The following is a 13,649-nucleotide window of genomic DNA, read 5'->3' as shown; positions in this document are numbered from 1 at the left end:
GTTCATTGCTATCCAGTAATAGGTAATTGGCATAAAAGTTTGTATAAATAATCTTAAAACCAAGTTTTAGACACTTTTTAAAGTGATCTACTTGTGTCACACATGGAAGGTAATTTAATTATGTAGTACTACATACTACAGTGTTTTACAAAAACTTTGTGTAAAACCATGGATCCGGGGGGGAGGGATAGCTCAGTGGTTTGAGTATTGTTCTGCTAAATCCAGGGTTGTGAGTTCAATCCTTGAGGGGGCCATTTAGGGGTCTGGGGCAAAAATTGGGGATTGGTCCTGCTTTGAGCAAGGGGTTGGACTAGATGATCTCCTGAGGTCCCTTCCAACCCTGATATTCTATGAATTAATGCCAACTATCTAGCCACTTGGAATAATATTATTGAGTGAATAGATGGCAGATACTTTTCCATTAGTACTGTGGTGAGGAACAGGGATTCAGTTCTTACTGCAGTTTTGTAACATAAGAAAATTCTGACTTAGTTATGGTTTTGGAAGGTTTTTTGGCAGGGAGCAAGGGTTTAGTTGGATGGATCTTAGTCATATCAGTTTGACTAAACTTGACACTGGTTGTCAGACAGGATATGTTCTCTCCCCCCCCCCCCCATATAGTTTTCAGTTAGCATTGGAGGGGAAGGGAACCCTTCTACCGAATGGTTTTAAATGATAAATGGATGATGTGACCTCGTGCCTATTTATGTGTTTAAAGTGAGGATGGGTTTGAAGAATTTAAAAAATAGTCAAGTTACAGTATTGGTGGGAGGGATAGCTCAGTGGTTTGAGCATTGGCCTGCTAAACCCTGGGTTCTGAGTTCAATCCTTGAGGGGGGCATTTAGGGATCTGGGGCAAAAATTGGAGATTGGTCCTGCTTTGAGCAGGGGGTTGGACTAGATGACCTCCTGAGGTCCCTATGATTCTATTGTATATGCGGCAACTGGTCTTCACATCTTCACTCTACATGAACTTTCAAAATCGGAGTTGGTGCAGTGTTTATTTTTTCCATTGGCAGCATAACAGATCAATAACTGCAGCATTTCTGCAAGTGTCTCTTGTATCTTGAATTTCATCTACTAATAGTAAATACATCTGTTTGTAGCTCTCATATTAGGATTTAAGATATGCATAGATTTTCTGCCTATGGTGTACTTCAACCTATATGACTAATACTATCCGAAGGCAGGTTTTGGATAGTAGTAGTAACTATTTCTCTGATTACAGAGAATAATATCATGTGTTACTGCACAATTTTAAGAGTGACTTTATAGTGATTCTAAATTAAAATCGCTACCACTTCATCACTGAAGTGGCACTTAAAGATTAGTACATGTAACCATTGTGCTACCCAGACCTCTTTCTTATTATTATTGATATTCTGGTAATACCCAGACTTCCTAATCAGGGTTGGGTCTGCATTGTCAAAGGTGCCTTACAAATACATAATAAAACACTTTCTGCACCAAAGAAAGTATATTCTGAATAACTGTTTGTGATAGGATATTGAGTTCAGATATTAGGGTTCTGCTGTAGTTCTGTCAAGGCTGTGTCTGATCTAAAGTAGCAATGGACCACATAGAATGCCAATGCAAGGTAGTGTTTGTTTAATCATTTTTGTGGTGTTATATTTTTATATTGGGGGTAGCCGTGTTAGTCTGTATCCACAAAAACAACAAGGAGTCCAGTGGCACCTTAAAGACTAACAAATTTATTTGGGCATAAGCTTTCGTGGATAAAAAGCCCACTTCTTTAAATGCATGGAGTGAAAATTACAGATGCTAAATGTTAGATGTTAAATATGCCTACATCTGTAATTTTCACTCCATGCATCTGAAGAAGTGGTATTTTTACCCACGAAAGCTTATGCCCAAATAAATCTTAGTCTTTAAGGTACCACCGGACTCCTATATTTTTATACTTCCTTAATGAAACTTTAGTAGAACTACTAAGGAAAGAGTAGTTAAACTATTAAACATAGAGAATTCATTATGAATGCTGCCACTGCATTGTCAACTTCTGTTTCTGTATACTGCAGCATATAAAATGTATCACTGTTTAGGGATCTCGGTACCGCATTGGCACAATTTGATGAGTTAAAGAACCATTTCCAAATTGAAATCTGCATTTGTCTGAAAATTTTGTGTTCAGTTTCATAGTTAAAAATAATAGCTAAGATTATTATAACTAGCTAATAGACTAGCAAAAAAATCTATTGTTTACTTTGTGCATTTGACAGCACCTAGTGTACAGTCACTTTCACTGCTTCCCCTTTATATTCAATTAATAACTCCCTTGCTGAAAAGACCCTTACAAAGATGTATAGGTGAGCAGAAAAAACATTGTACTTAGATTTTTTTTTTTTTTAAATCAGTACATAGTACTTACAGTGCTCCATCTGTGCTCCATCAGAAACTTTTTCTTTTTTAAATCAGATTTAAAATATATCAAGTTAATAATGTCCCTTTTAAAGGATGGACTGGCTACCTTCCTCAGCTCCTTGAAATCTATTTTAGGGAAGAGAAGCAATTGTTCGTTATCCTGGAAATTGGATCTCATCCGTCCCACTTGTTTTGCTTTCTCTCAATTATTCTTTATTTAATTTCCTGGCATGTCTTTCACAACCCTGAACCACAGTAACTAGTGATAGGAGCCTACTCGCATAGAGTCAGGAATAGCACAGGTCCCTGGTAGGTAAATGTGCTTAGTAGAATGCTGTTACTTGGAATCTTTCTCTCTTTTTCTCTCTTCCCCCCTCAAGGCAAGTGTGTTGGGTGATCTTCCTTCCTTCCTTGTATCCCTTCACTGGCTGGCTAACCTACTATGGAAAATGAGCGTGATTCTATACATGATTCTAATCTACGCTCCTATTTTCAGTGTCTGTTCTGACATCTCTTTTTAACTGTATTGAAAATCCAAAGCAGCATCTTGCATCACTCTGGTTTTCATTAGCTCTACACTGTGATGCTGGACACCACAAGTGTATTCATTTCATATATCATTGGCGATTTGAAATCCACATGAAAATGTTTCCCCATTTTGAATTTTATGCGAGTAATATTCCCATTGGAAAGTAATGGAGTGAAGTTGTCACTTGTCAGCATAGTTATTAAGGAGGATGACTCTCAGATCCTTCTCTCATAATAAAATAAATCTGTCAGAAAATCATCATGCTTGCACATGTCTCACTGTAAAGAACAAGAATCTAGAGTACTTGTTAAATTTCACTGTGTTTACTTAATGGCCAGACAAAATTACACTGCAAATCCCCAGCCCGTAGAACAATTCTTGAATAGGTGGAGCTCATATTTCATTTACAGAACATAATAATAAAGCAATTTACAGACTTTTTTTAAACTTCTCTCTCCCCCGCCCCCAACCCCCGATTCCAGAGTTTGCTTCTCAGTGCTCTTACGCTTTGCCAAAAGAGATTGGATTTTTCCAGCATCGGCTGCTAGGTTGACTTTGAAGTTAGTATTTTCTAACCATTCAAAAGAAATAGGGGGAAAACTGACACTTGATATAGATTCATAGATACTAAGGTCAGAAGGGACCATTCTGATCATCTAGTCCGACCTCCTGCACAGCGCAGGCCACAGAATCTCACCCACCCACTCCTATGAAAAACCTCACCTATGTCTGAGCTATTGAAGTCCTTAAATCATAGTTTGAAGACTTTAAGGAGCAGAGAAGCCTCCCTCAAGTCACCCATGCCCCATGCTACAGAGGAAGGCGAAAAACCTCCAGGGCCTCTCCAATCTGCCCTGGAGGAAAATTCCTTCCCGACCCCAAATATGGTGATCAGCTAAACCCTGAGCATATGGGCAAGATTCACCAGCCATACCCAGGAAAGAATTTTCTGTAGTAACTCAGATCCCATCCATCTAATATCCCATCTCAGGGGATTAGTCCTATTTACCCTGAATATTTAAAGATCAATTACTTACCAAAATCCCATTATCCCATCATACCATCTTCTCCATAAACTTATCGAGTAGAATCTTCAAGCCAGATAGATCTTTTTCCCCCACTGCTTCCCTTGGAAGGCTATTCCAAAACTTCACTCCTCTGATGGTTAGAAACCTTCGTCTAATTTCAAGTCTATATAATCAAGGGTGCATCATAAAATCACACAGCTGAGTAGTTAATAACATTTTGAACCATTCAGACATTACTTAAATATATACATTTATGTAGTAGGGTTTCTTAGTAGGAAGCTAGAACCCTCTTTCTTCCTTGGAGCTATTACAGGCAGTTTCTGAAATGTGTTATCAGATAAGCATTATTTCCCTATCTGACCTCTTGATTTCCAGTAATTGAAATATGAGCACTTCAAAACTTAACAAATTTTCAAATCTAGGTGGAGGAGGAAAGTATTGGGAAGATACCTTAGAAATAAAATAAACAAGATTATGTGATTGTCATACGTTCTTTTATTTCAAAATACATATTCAAAACAATGGTTTAAACAGGGCATCCCCTCTGTGTCAACCAAAATGTTTAACAGAGTGTGAACTTTCATTTTGCTCTGCAGTCTCGGAAAGGGAGTGATCCAGACAAAGAGAAGAAAGTCCTGGAGAGCAGAACAGATAGCATTGGAAGTGGCCGTGCAATCCCAATTAAACAGGTATGCTGCTTTTTTTGCTTTCCTATAGTTAGAGACACACCTTGGGTCTTAAACACTATGATGCTGGGCCTGTGTGCCAAGATTTGTTTGATGTGCTCTGGTGATGAATGTGGAAGTCACTCACTTGACATCAATTAGGAGAGGTTCCTGTGTGTATTAAAATAGGATCATTAGAATAAGAAGAGGGAAAATGTGACAACAGGCCTAATGAAGTGCAGTCTGCCGGCCTGCATATGGAGCATGTTTCTAGGCTGAGCTGGCTTCAAAGCCTGCCTTTGTAGAGAATGCTTTGATTGGGCCGTTTGCTGCCAGTCGACAGGGGTAAATCAGATCGCTGTACAAGAGCCCCTTGTGATAGCAGAAATAGCCTGATGTGGCCCTAATTTGCTGTTGCAGACGGACATCTGAACACTGTTTCAGGCTGGTTTGTAACAACGAGGCAATTAGTTGTGATAATCATAGCCGGTGTGTCAGCTGTGTGCTCTTGTTTGTAATTTGCTAATGAAGGAATTGTAACTTTGATTAGGTTCAGTTTCATTTAGACCTTATTATATAAGAGAACATTTACAGCTGTAATCTGTGGCCTTAATTAAACTTCCTCATTACACAACAGGACTTGAATTCAAGGATTTGTTTTGGCCTGTTTTTACTAGCCTAGATGCACTTTCATTAGCCCAGAAACTGGATGCTAAATTGTTACTGTGTACACTGCTTCATAAGGGAAAGATAATATTGGAATCTGCAGTGCAGAATGGAATAATTGACTTGTTCAAAATAATTTAATCGGAAATCATGCAGCTGTGAGAGCGAGCATTTTGAGCATTTGTGTGGGATAGTTTACAAACAGTTTTGTTAGCACTAGTTGCAAATTCTTTTCAAATGTGAGTTGCCATTATGTTAGGTGAAACATGAAAAGGTGCCAAGTGAAAGACAAGAGATTCTTCCCTTCCTTCACAGCTGTCACAAATTCTTCTTTTGTTGCTTTCTATAGGTCAGTTTTCCCCCTCCCTGCTTGGGCATGGACTCCTCTCCTTCCTGCATCATCTTGCTGGCAAGGCTACGTTCTCCTGTTTTGCTTTTGCGCTCTACTTGTATGTGGCATTTTGTTTTCTAAAAAACAGTTTAAAAAATTTTTTGTGGCACCTCAGATAGTGAAATTGTGTGCTCTTATCACTATAGATTTTTAGTAGACAAATGTAATCAAGCATGTTGCTATTGTGTGATTCCAGCACACAAACTCTTTACATTTGGCACTGCAGGTAATGGAGGAAATTCCAGAAATGGAGGGGGCATGGGGTAAGAGGAAAAAAAAAAATTCTAGCACTTGCCATGGTATTAGCTGTGGTAGGCTCAGTAATATTTTTGAGTAGATACAGAGTTTTAAATTTCAGCACTATGTAATGAAATGGGGCCGCTACTTTTAATGCAAAAGCACAAATGGGGGAAACTGAGGAATATTGTTGATGCACCTGTATTCAAAATTGCCATTCTTTCTAGAGCTCAGTTACACTGAGAAGGTCAGAAGGATCGAATCTAAAATGGACTCTTCAGAGGCTATCTTAGGGTAATGCATATACAGAGCAAAAACATCTCTTGCAGGGATGTAATAAAATATCCACTGCATATAATAAAGTGGACTTCTGTTTCACAGAACTCTTACCTCTTGGTTTGAAGACTCCATTGGCTCATGATTATCTCACTGGGTGTTGAGGGGGGTGTCACCTTTCTCCCCCAGTCTTTGGGGAATGATTTTCATTTATTAACCCCTAATCACCAAAAATGTAAGCAAATTATCCAGTGGGTTACTAGTCAAAAGATTTTTCCTGTTCACCCTAGTGCAAGCAGGAATGGGTGAGCAAGGCGAAGTAAGATTGCACTGCTCTATCACAGCACCCACCATCAATGAGTTTCAGCTCTGCAAACTCTCAGTAGGAGATTGAATTTGCAGAGGATTTGGCATGTGGCTTTTTCCCATTTTATAGATAGTAATCTGCACTTAAAATCAGTAAGCCCATCACAGGTTGCTATGGCCTGGTCTATACCTAAAACTTAAGCTGCCCAAGCTATATTGCTCAGGGCTGTGAAAAATGTCATGTGCTGTGCGACACAGGTCAACCTAACCCCCACTGTAGATGTAGCTAGGTCGATGGAAGAATTCTTCCATCAGTCTAGCTACCGCCTCTTGAGGGGGGGGGTGGATTTACTACAGTGATGAAAAAACTCCTTCTGTCACTATGGTAAGTGTCTGTTGTACAGTGGTGTAGCTACAATACTGCAACTGTGCCGCTGTAGTACTAGTAGTGTAGACATAGCCTGAGTTACATAAATTAGGAAGCATTAGGAAAAAAATGGTACCCTAGCCAAACAAGGGCACTTCATCAAATGTGTGTATGAAAGCAGCTCACTTACCTATGCTACCTAGTGGAGATTGACATTTACAGACTAGTGAGTGTTGGGTGGAGCTTTGGCACCACTGACCCTTTCCTTGTTCAGGGCATTACTTGAATACTAAGTCCTTGCATAGGTCTTTACTATAATTCTTTAGTTTTATCTAAAAAAGATAGCTAAAGGATCTAAGCACTCTATTCCTTCTCTATTTTTGAATAGATTGTCAATTGACTGGCAGATTTTAATCTGTTTTTTCATTTTCCATAAGGGTTGCCTGACAACTTTCTTCAGTTATTTTCCTTCATAAGATGTAAATAATCTTTGAGTCTAATACTTAGTTTTTCATATTGGAAATATTAAGTATTGGAAATAATAGACATACGAACTGAGAAATTTTCAATAACCATTAAAATAAAGAGATATTAGTTTGAAGCTGTCAGTTTATTAAAAATGTAACACAATTTATTTAAAGCTAATTTGTTCCATATGCGTCATTTTCAAAACTTGTGTCAGTCATAAGTCGGAAAATATTATTCAGTGCTTGAAACTCTGAAGGTGGTGAATGATCTTGCTATTAAGTCCTCTTTAAGTCGTCTTATTCAGGTAACTACTCCCACATATTCATTCCCCCTCCCATACACTGAATACGGAAAAGATTCCTGAATATGGGATGTCTGTCACACTTGCCTAATTGTTTAGAGTGTCGTTTTTCATCAGCACCGAATCCTTAATTACAACTGCATCTAGATAAACTGTTAACATGGCTATATTGTTCTGAGCCTTTACAGATTACAAGCACTTGGAGATAGCTCAGAGGCAGTGTTCAAAAATCTTGTCTGAGAAGTTTCACTGTTAAGTTTATTTTCTAGTTTCACCGTTGTGAAAGAGGCCGGTAGATACAACAAAGAGGGCTCTCAGATATACGAACTTGAGTAATACTTTGTGTTTACTTTTACATGCAGTGGTTTAAAAAAACCAATATAGCATTAGTTTATTTCAATGAAAAGGAAATGGTAGGAAGGTAGAAAGATAAATCCATTTTACTTCAGGAAGTGCAGTACAGATTGCAATATTCATAACCTCTATGTTGCAAGAATATCATCTTGTATTGTTGAAAAAATTCTATTTCATTCCCATATTTTCCTGTATTTATCCTCCTATTAGCCCAATTGTGACCTTGCCACACTGCCTCATACTAGAGGTTATTGTCCATCCGTGACTCCAGCTATGCTAAAGGTCCTGTGACTGCAGGACCATTCCTTAAACTGCTCTGTTGAGTAATGGCTTTGCCAGCTTTACTTGTGCACATGCAGTCTTTCATTATGCCATTGGGCCTTCTATAAAAGCCTGTAGTTGTTGTGCTTTTTTCCAGATCTGTTGTCAATGCTATTTTTCAACACTATGTAGGTTCTTATATGGCAATCATCACCGTAATAATGTGCAGATGTGCTAGCAGGTCCGGGGCTTTGGAAGCAAGACAGAAAATAGCCTTTCCTCCAGGAGTCTAAGCTCATCATCACTGGCGCGAAGGGGGAGAATTTCATGGTGGCTGTGCAGTAGTACTTACTTGCAAATAAAAAAAAACTTTGCTATAGAATTATGGTTGAAATTATGTTACAATGGATTCGGACTCCCCCATTCCCCCAACCCCTAGCAAAAGATTGCATTCTACACCAGGTAAAAAAGTTCAGACGTTGAAGGGAAGTGTTAATGGATCTACCTTGTTCCCCCACTTCTCCTGGATGGTCCTTCATCAGTCATTACATCTGAACTATATAGTTACCCAGCCTTGGTGTTGCTCCCTAAAACCTGGGGGGGAATATGCAGATTTCTAGGAGATAAGAAATGGATCCCATGGGTAAGAAATAGGGCTTTATTCTCTCCTGTTTTAAAGGACAACATTAAGGTTAGGCAGACAGTGTTAATCGAGTGTGTGACTCAGTGAGTGAAGGATTCCATGTCAGGGAGGAACAGACAGGATCCCTTAACTGTTCATGTTCGGATGTTCTAACCTTTTTAAAAGGTCTAGATTTTGTTGTCTAGAAAATGTAATCTCGTTTTGGATGTTAGACTGCAGGGAAACGCACTCTTAACCTTGATTCTTCTCTAAGGCCAGGTCTACACTGGGAACGCTGTGCTGGTGTAGCTATGCTCATATACTGTATAGGTAAAACACTCCAATGCTGGACAGTATATACCAGCAAAACTGCTTTTGCTGGCAAAGCTTATGCCGGCACAACGTCAGTCAAACCACATCCCTGACATACATAGTTATGCTGGCAAACGTATGTAGTGTAGATCTGGCTTATGCTTTTTGTTTGTGGTTTCCCAGTCCTTTAAATGAGCAACATATATACATCTGGTTGGTTACGAGGTCCACAGGAGTGATGACTTGCACTGACCAATCTTCTGAATGGGGGTGGGGAATAAGGAGAGGGGAAACCCTGAATGTTGCAGTTTGCCACTTAAAGTGCATTATGTTGTGCAGAACATATCTCTACTCCAGTCTAATGTGCATAGATTGAGAATCAGGGCTTGCTTCAGCCTTCTCCAAAAAAACCTCCAGCTTGCCATAGATGGCTTCAGCCAGGGAGAAAGCAAACAGCCCTTCATCTACTAAATTCTTTTAAAGCAGTATATAATCTTAATTTTTCCAGTTCTTCCTTACTTTCTAACCTGATGGGCTGGATGTGCCTATGACGACTTTTTATAACCCGGAGCTTAGTTAAGCCCTTTTTTTGCTTATCTTCAAGTGGGTATCACAGATTGTCTTGATACTTTTATAATGTATCTTCATTATTTCTCCAGTGAATATTTTTCCTTTCTTCTCCAGAAATACTAAAAAACATTTTTTCATACAGTGTCAACAAAATAAAACAGCCATTTGGAATGTTTAGCCTGAGCCATTTTGAAGCTATTGTGAATAACCTCCCCAACCAAAAAAATTAACCAATAGTGAACTTAATGTAACTTTTCAAAACACTATAATTTGAAAACTTCTGTGCTGATTTTTACCAAATTTACTCTAGTATGAAATATAGCATCTGAAACTTCAGGAAGGTCAGTTTCTTTTCAGGAATTTAGGGGACCTGAAAATCACGTTTAAGATGGGAAGCTAGCTTTACTTAACTAGAGAGTAGCATTACCCCTGTCAGCTGGCCCGAATAGCTGTGTGTTCCATGATTTTCCATTAAAAACAAAATTATGATAAAAGAATAAGATTGCACAGTTAATACCTCAAAAATCAAGAATTAAAAAAAGATGAACACAAATTTCACTCTTCCCCTCTGTGTGCATTATAATACATGCTTTAATTACATGAACACATTCTATTTCTCAGATTCAAGAATAGATTCTTCCTGCAATCTTAGAAATACATGTATAGTATCTTGTATTACTGTATTCCACTCTGTGTACCAGTCAAGCAGAAGCCAGAAAAATTTCAACCAAAAAGTTGAAATTTCTGGAAGATTATGAATAACTAAGAAATAGGAGCTTAAAATGGAAAGACTTAAGCAACTTTACTATAGCTTTTGCTGGCTTCGCTGTTGTAATAAGGTTAAGATAAATGGCTAATGCAAGATGAAATAGGAAAAAAACCCAGTCTACTCTCTGTTGTAAAACATTTATGAGAATTAAGCTTTGTTTCCTGCAGAGAGAGTGAATTTTCTAAAAACTCTTTATCAGTCAAGCCATTTTTTTTTTTTTAAGATTCATATGCTCCCTACTAAGCTTCTTTAGTTGGAGTGTTTGGGGAAGGTTCATTTTGTTTGTTTTTGTGGTCTTGCTAAACCTCCATTAGTAGGACATATTCAAGTAAAAAAAATCACAACAACAAAAATAAAAGCAAGAAGCTCAGCTCAGCGGTGAGTGGGCTTGTCATGTATTAATTTTTCATTGCTGTGGAGAATTGTACATACATAATCACTTGATTGCAGTGGGAGTTAGCGAGCTCCTATGGTGTCATTTGCATAAATCTTGTTAAGTCAATGGCAGTTAATGAAGTACAAATGAGCCTGGAGAAGGTGACATGCAAATCGTGGGTGGCAGATGGGAGGTCTGTTTTTGGGATGGCAGCTGTGTGCTCTTTCTTTCTTTTTTTTTCTCCCCTCTCTAGATTTGAGTGTAAATAAATGCATAAGAGCTGGCCTGGCTTTCTGGTTTCATAGATTCTTACGTTTAGCATTTGCACTTAATCACAGATGCTCATATTATTGTATAACTGAACTATATAACCTTGACTCTGCTTTTACCCAAAATGGGAAGGCCGGGGCTTTGTTGGAAATAGCTTTTGGCATGACACTTGAGCTGTTTGATCACACTTTTCAGTATGATATTTTTGCCCCAAAATTCAGGTTTAAAATAATTCCAGCTGCATCTCCTAGAATAACAAATGCCAAATTTTGTTTCAATGTAAAGATTTCTGGTGACACTGAAAATGACACCAGTCACATTTATGGGAAAGCTACTTTGAGGTAGTGAAGGAGGGATAGCAGTATCTACCCTGTGCCAAGATTGAAAGATAACCTGTGATTATTGGAATTTGGTACTTTGCCAGTGTAGCTCCTCTCATTTTAAGAAAACATAATAAAACAATATGCACTTTAAATAAATGCAAAGATCCCAATGGATTTTTGTTAGTGGGAGACATGAAGTAACTGCATTGGTTAAACATTCATTTCTGTTAAAGACTAATTCATATTTTTGGAAGTGTGCATTATCACTTCTGAAATAGTGGGTCTCAACAAATTTGAACTTGTAATTTCTGAATCTGATTTCTGTCAGGAAAAATATATTATTAGAGCTGGTGGAAAATTCTGTCCTCCTCCCTGACAACTCCCCCAACAGAAAATGCTGTTTCAACAAACGAAACTTTGGAAAAATTTTACTTGGACAGAACTTTTCATTGTTCAGTTAAACATAATTTTGAAACTTTTTTAAAAAGTTATGTTTTATTGTGAAAACACTCTTGAATTTGCTTTTTTTCTCACTGGCAAAAGCAGGAGGAAGGCAGAAAGTATTTTATGTTGTTTCTTTCCCCACCCCCCAAAAAAGTTGTGAAACTCCTTTTTGTCAAAAAACTCCAAATGTATACCACCATTGAATTTTCTTCATTTCTTGTGAAATACTTTCTCAAAATATTCTCTTTTCAACCAGCACTATATGGAATACTTGCATATATGGGATGTTTATTCTAGGAACAGCCATTGGGTTGTCTGTCTGTTTTGAATCTATGATCTGAACACATGAAAACAGACAAGTAAAATAAAAATGACTAGTGACTAGAGAAAAACAGTTCCGATTTTAAAATGTAGACAAAGTCAAAATAAGTATTTTGTTTTAGTTGTTTGCCTGCTTTTTAAATTACAAATATCAGATCTTTTCTATGCTGCTCTTACTGGAAGACTCTATGGAGAACTAGTGGGATTGCTTTGCTGCTCCATGACTCATTCCTTCCTACACTTTGTGTGTCTTGTTTATTTAGATTGTAAATTTTTCATGGCAGGAATTGTCTCTGACATACGTTTGTACAGTGCCTATCCAAGTGGTGCCCAGAACTCAGAGTTTTGGGGCACGGCTGTAACAAATTACAAACTGAAATGGAACTGTTTATATGGAAAGAAATTTGTATACAGTCCGTTTAAAACTTTGCTTTCTGTTTTCTGTGACAAGTAGAGAACATTAAAAATTCAAACAGCCGAGCTCCTTCAATTGTGGTCAGAGCCCACATTCAAGTTCTTTAGAGTGTCCATCAGTTAAAACAAGAGAGATAAGGCTTGATATTACTCATATTTCTAAAGGAGGGGGGGAAAACAGGGAAAAGTACCTTCAAAATTTTTTACAAGGTGGAAACAAACAACTGTTCAGGCTTTAGTATATCACTAAGACGACAAAAGCATAAACACAATTCTTTTTTCCCTTTGCTTAAATGTGAACGAAACATATGAGAGCTGATCCCTACAACCTGCTGTAGCCTGCTGACCTCAGCTGGCTGGTGCCTTGGAGGAACATGAGGTGGTGCATTGTGTGACGCTTATTAAATAAAGGTTTCAGAGTAGCAGCCGTGTTAGTCTGTATTCGCAAAAAGAAAAGGAGTACTTGTGGCACCTTAGAGACTAACAAATTTATTAGAGCATAAGCTTTCGTGAGCTACAGCTCACTTCATCGGATGCCTTTGTAGAAATCCAGGCTGCTGTTTCGACCTTCAGGAGGAGTCCACCCAGAATCCTTCTTTTTGTAGTGTTGGCAGGAAGGTCTCTGTGGGTTAATATGTTGGTCAGAGGTGTTTTGGAAATATTCCTTGAGTCTGAAACGTCGAAAATAGGATTCTAGGTCACCACAGAACTGTATCATGTTTGTGGGGGTGGAGGGGCAAAAGGAGAGGCCCCGAGATAGGACAGATTCTTCTGCTGGGCTAAGAGTATAGTTGGATAGATTAACAATATTGCTGGGTGGGTTACGGGAACCACTGTTGTGGCCCCTTGTGGCATATAGTAGTTTAGATAGCTTAGTGTCCTTTTTCTTTTGTAGAGAAGCAAAGTGTGTTTTGTAAATGGCTTGTCTAGTTTTTGTAAAGTCCAGCCACGAGGAAGTTTGTGTGGAAGGTTGGTTCTTTATGAGAGTATCCAGTTT

The 13,649-nt window shown here is 38.3% G+C and overlaps 1 protein-coding gene across 11 annotated transcripts in view; it reads left to right on the top strand.

Moving 5' to 3' along the window:
• Positions 1-13,649, top strand: part of AGAP1 (ArfGAP with GTPase domain, ankyrin repeat and PH domain 1) — a 694,641-nt gene that overhangs the window by 361,832 nt on the left and 319,160 nt on the right. For all 11 annotated transcript variants that reach the window (XM_043505743.1, XM_043505746.1, XM_043505744.1 and 8 more), the window contains one exon: positions 4,536-4,628. In XM_043505743.1, the coding sequence (XP_043361678.1) occupies positions 4,536-4,628 (93 nt within the window). The remainder of the gene's footprint in view (positions 1-4,535; positions 4,629-13,649) is intronic.

Source organism: Dermochelys coriacea, chromosome 11 (genome assembly GCF_009764565.3).
Source record: "Dermochelys coriacea isolate rDerCor1 chromosome 11, rDerCor1.pri.v4, whole genome shotgun sequence".
In the NCBI taxonomy this organism is placed as follows: domain Eukaryota; kingdom Metazoa; phylum Chordata; order Testudines; family Dermochelyidae; genus Dermochelys; species Dermochelys coriacea.
The sequence above is the reverse complement of the archived record's forward strand: the minus strand, read 5'-3'. Positions and strand labels throughout refer to the sequence as shown.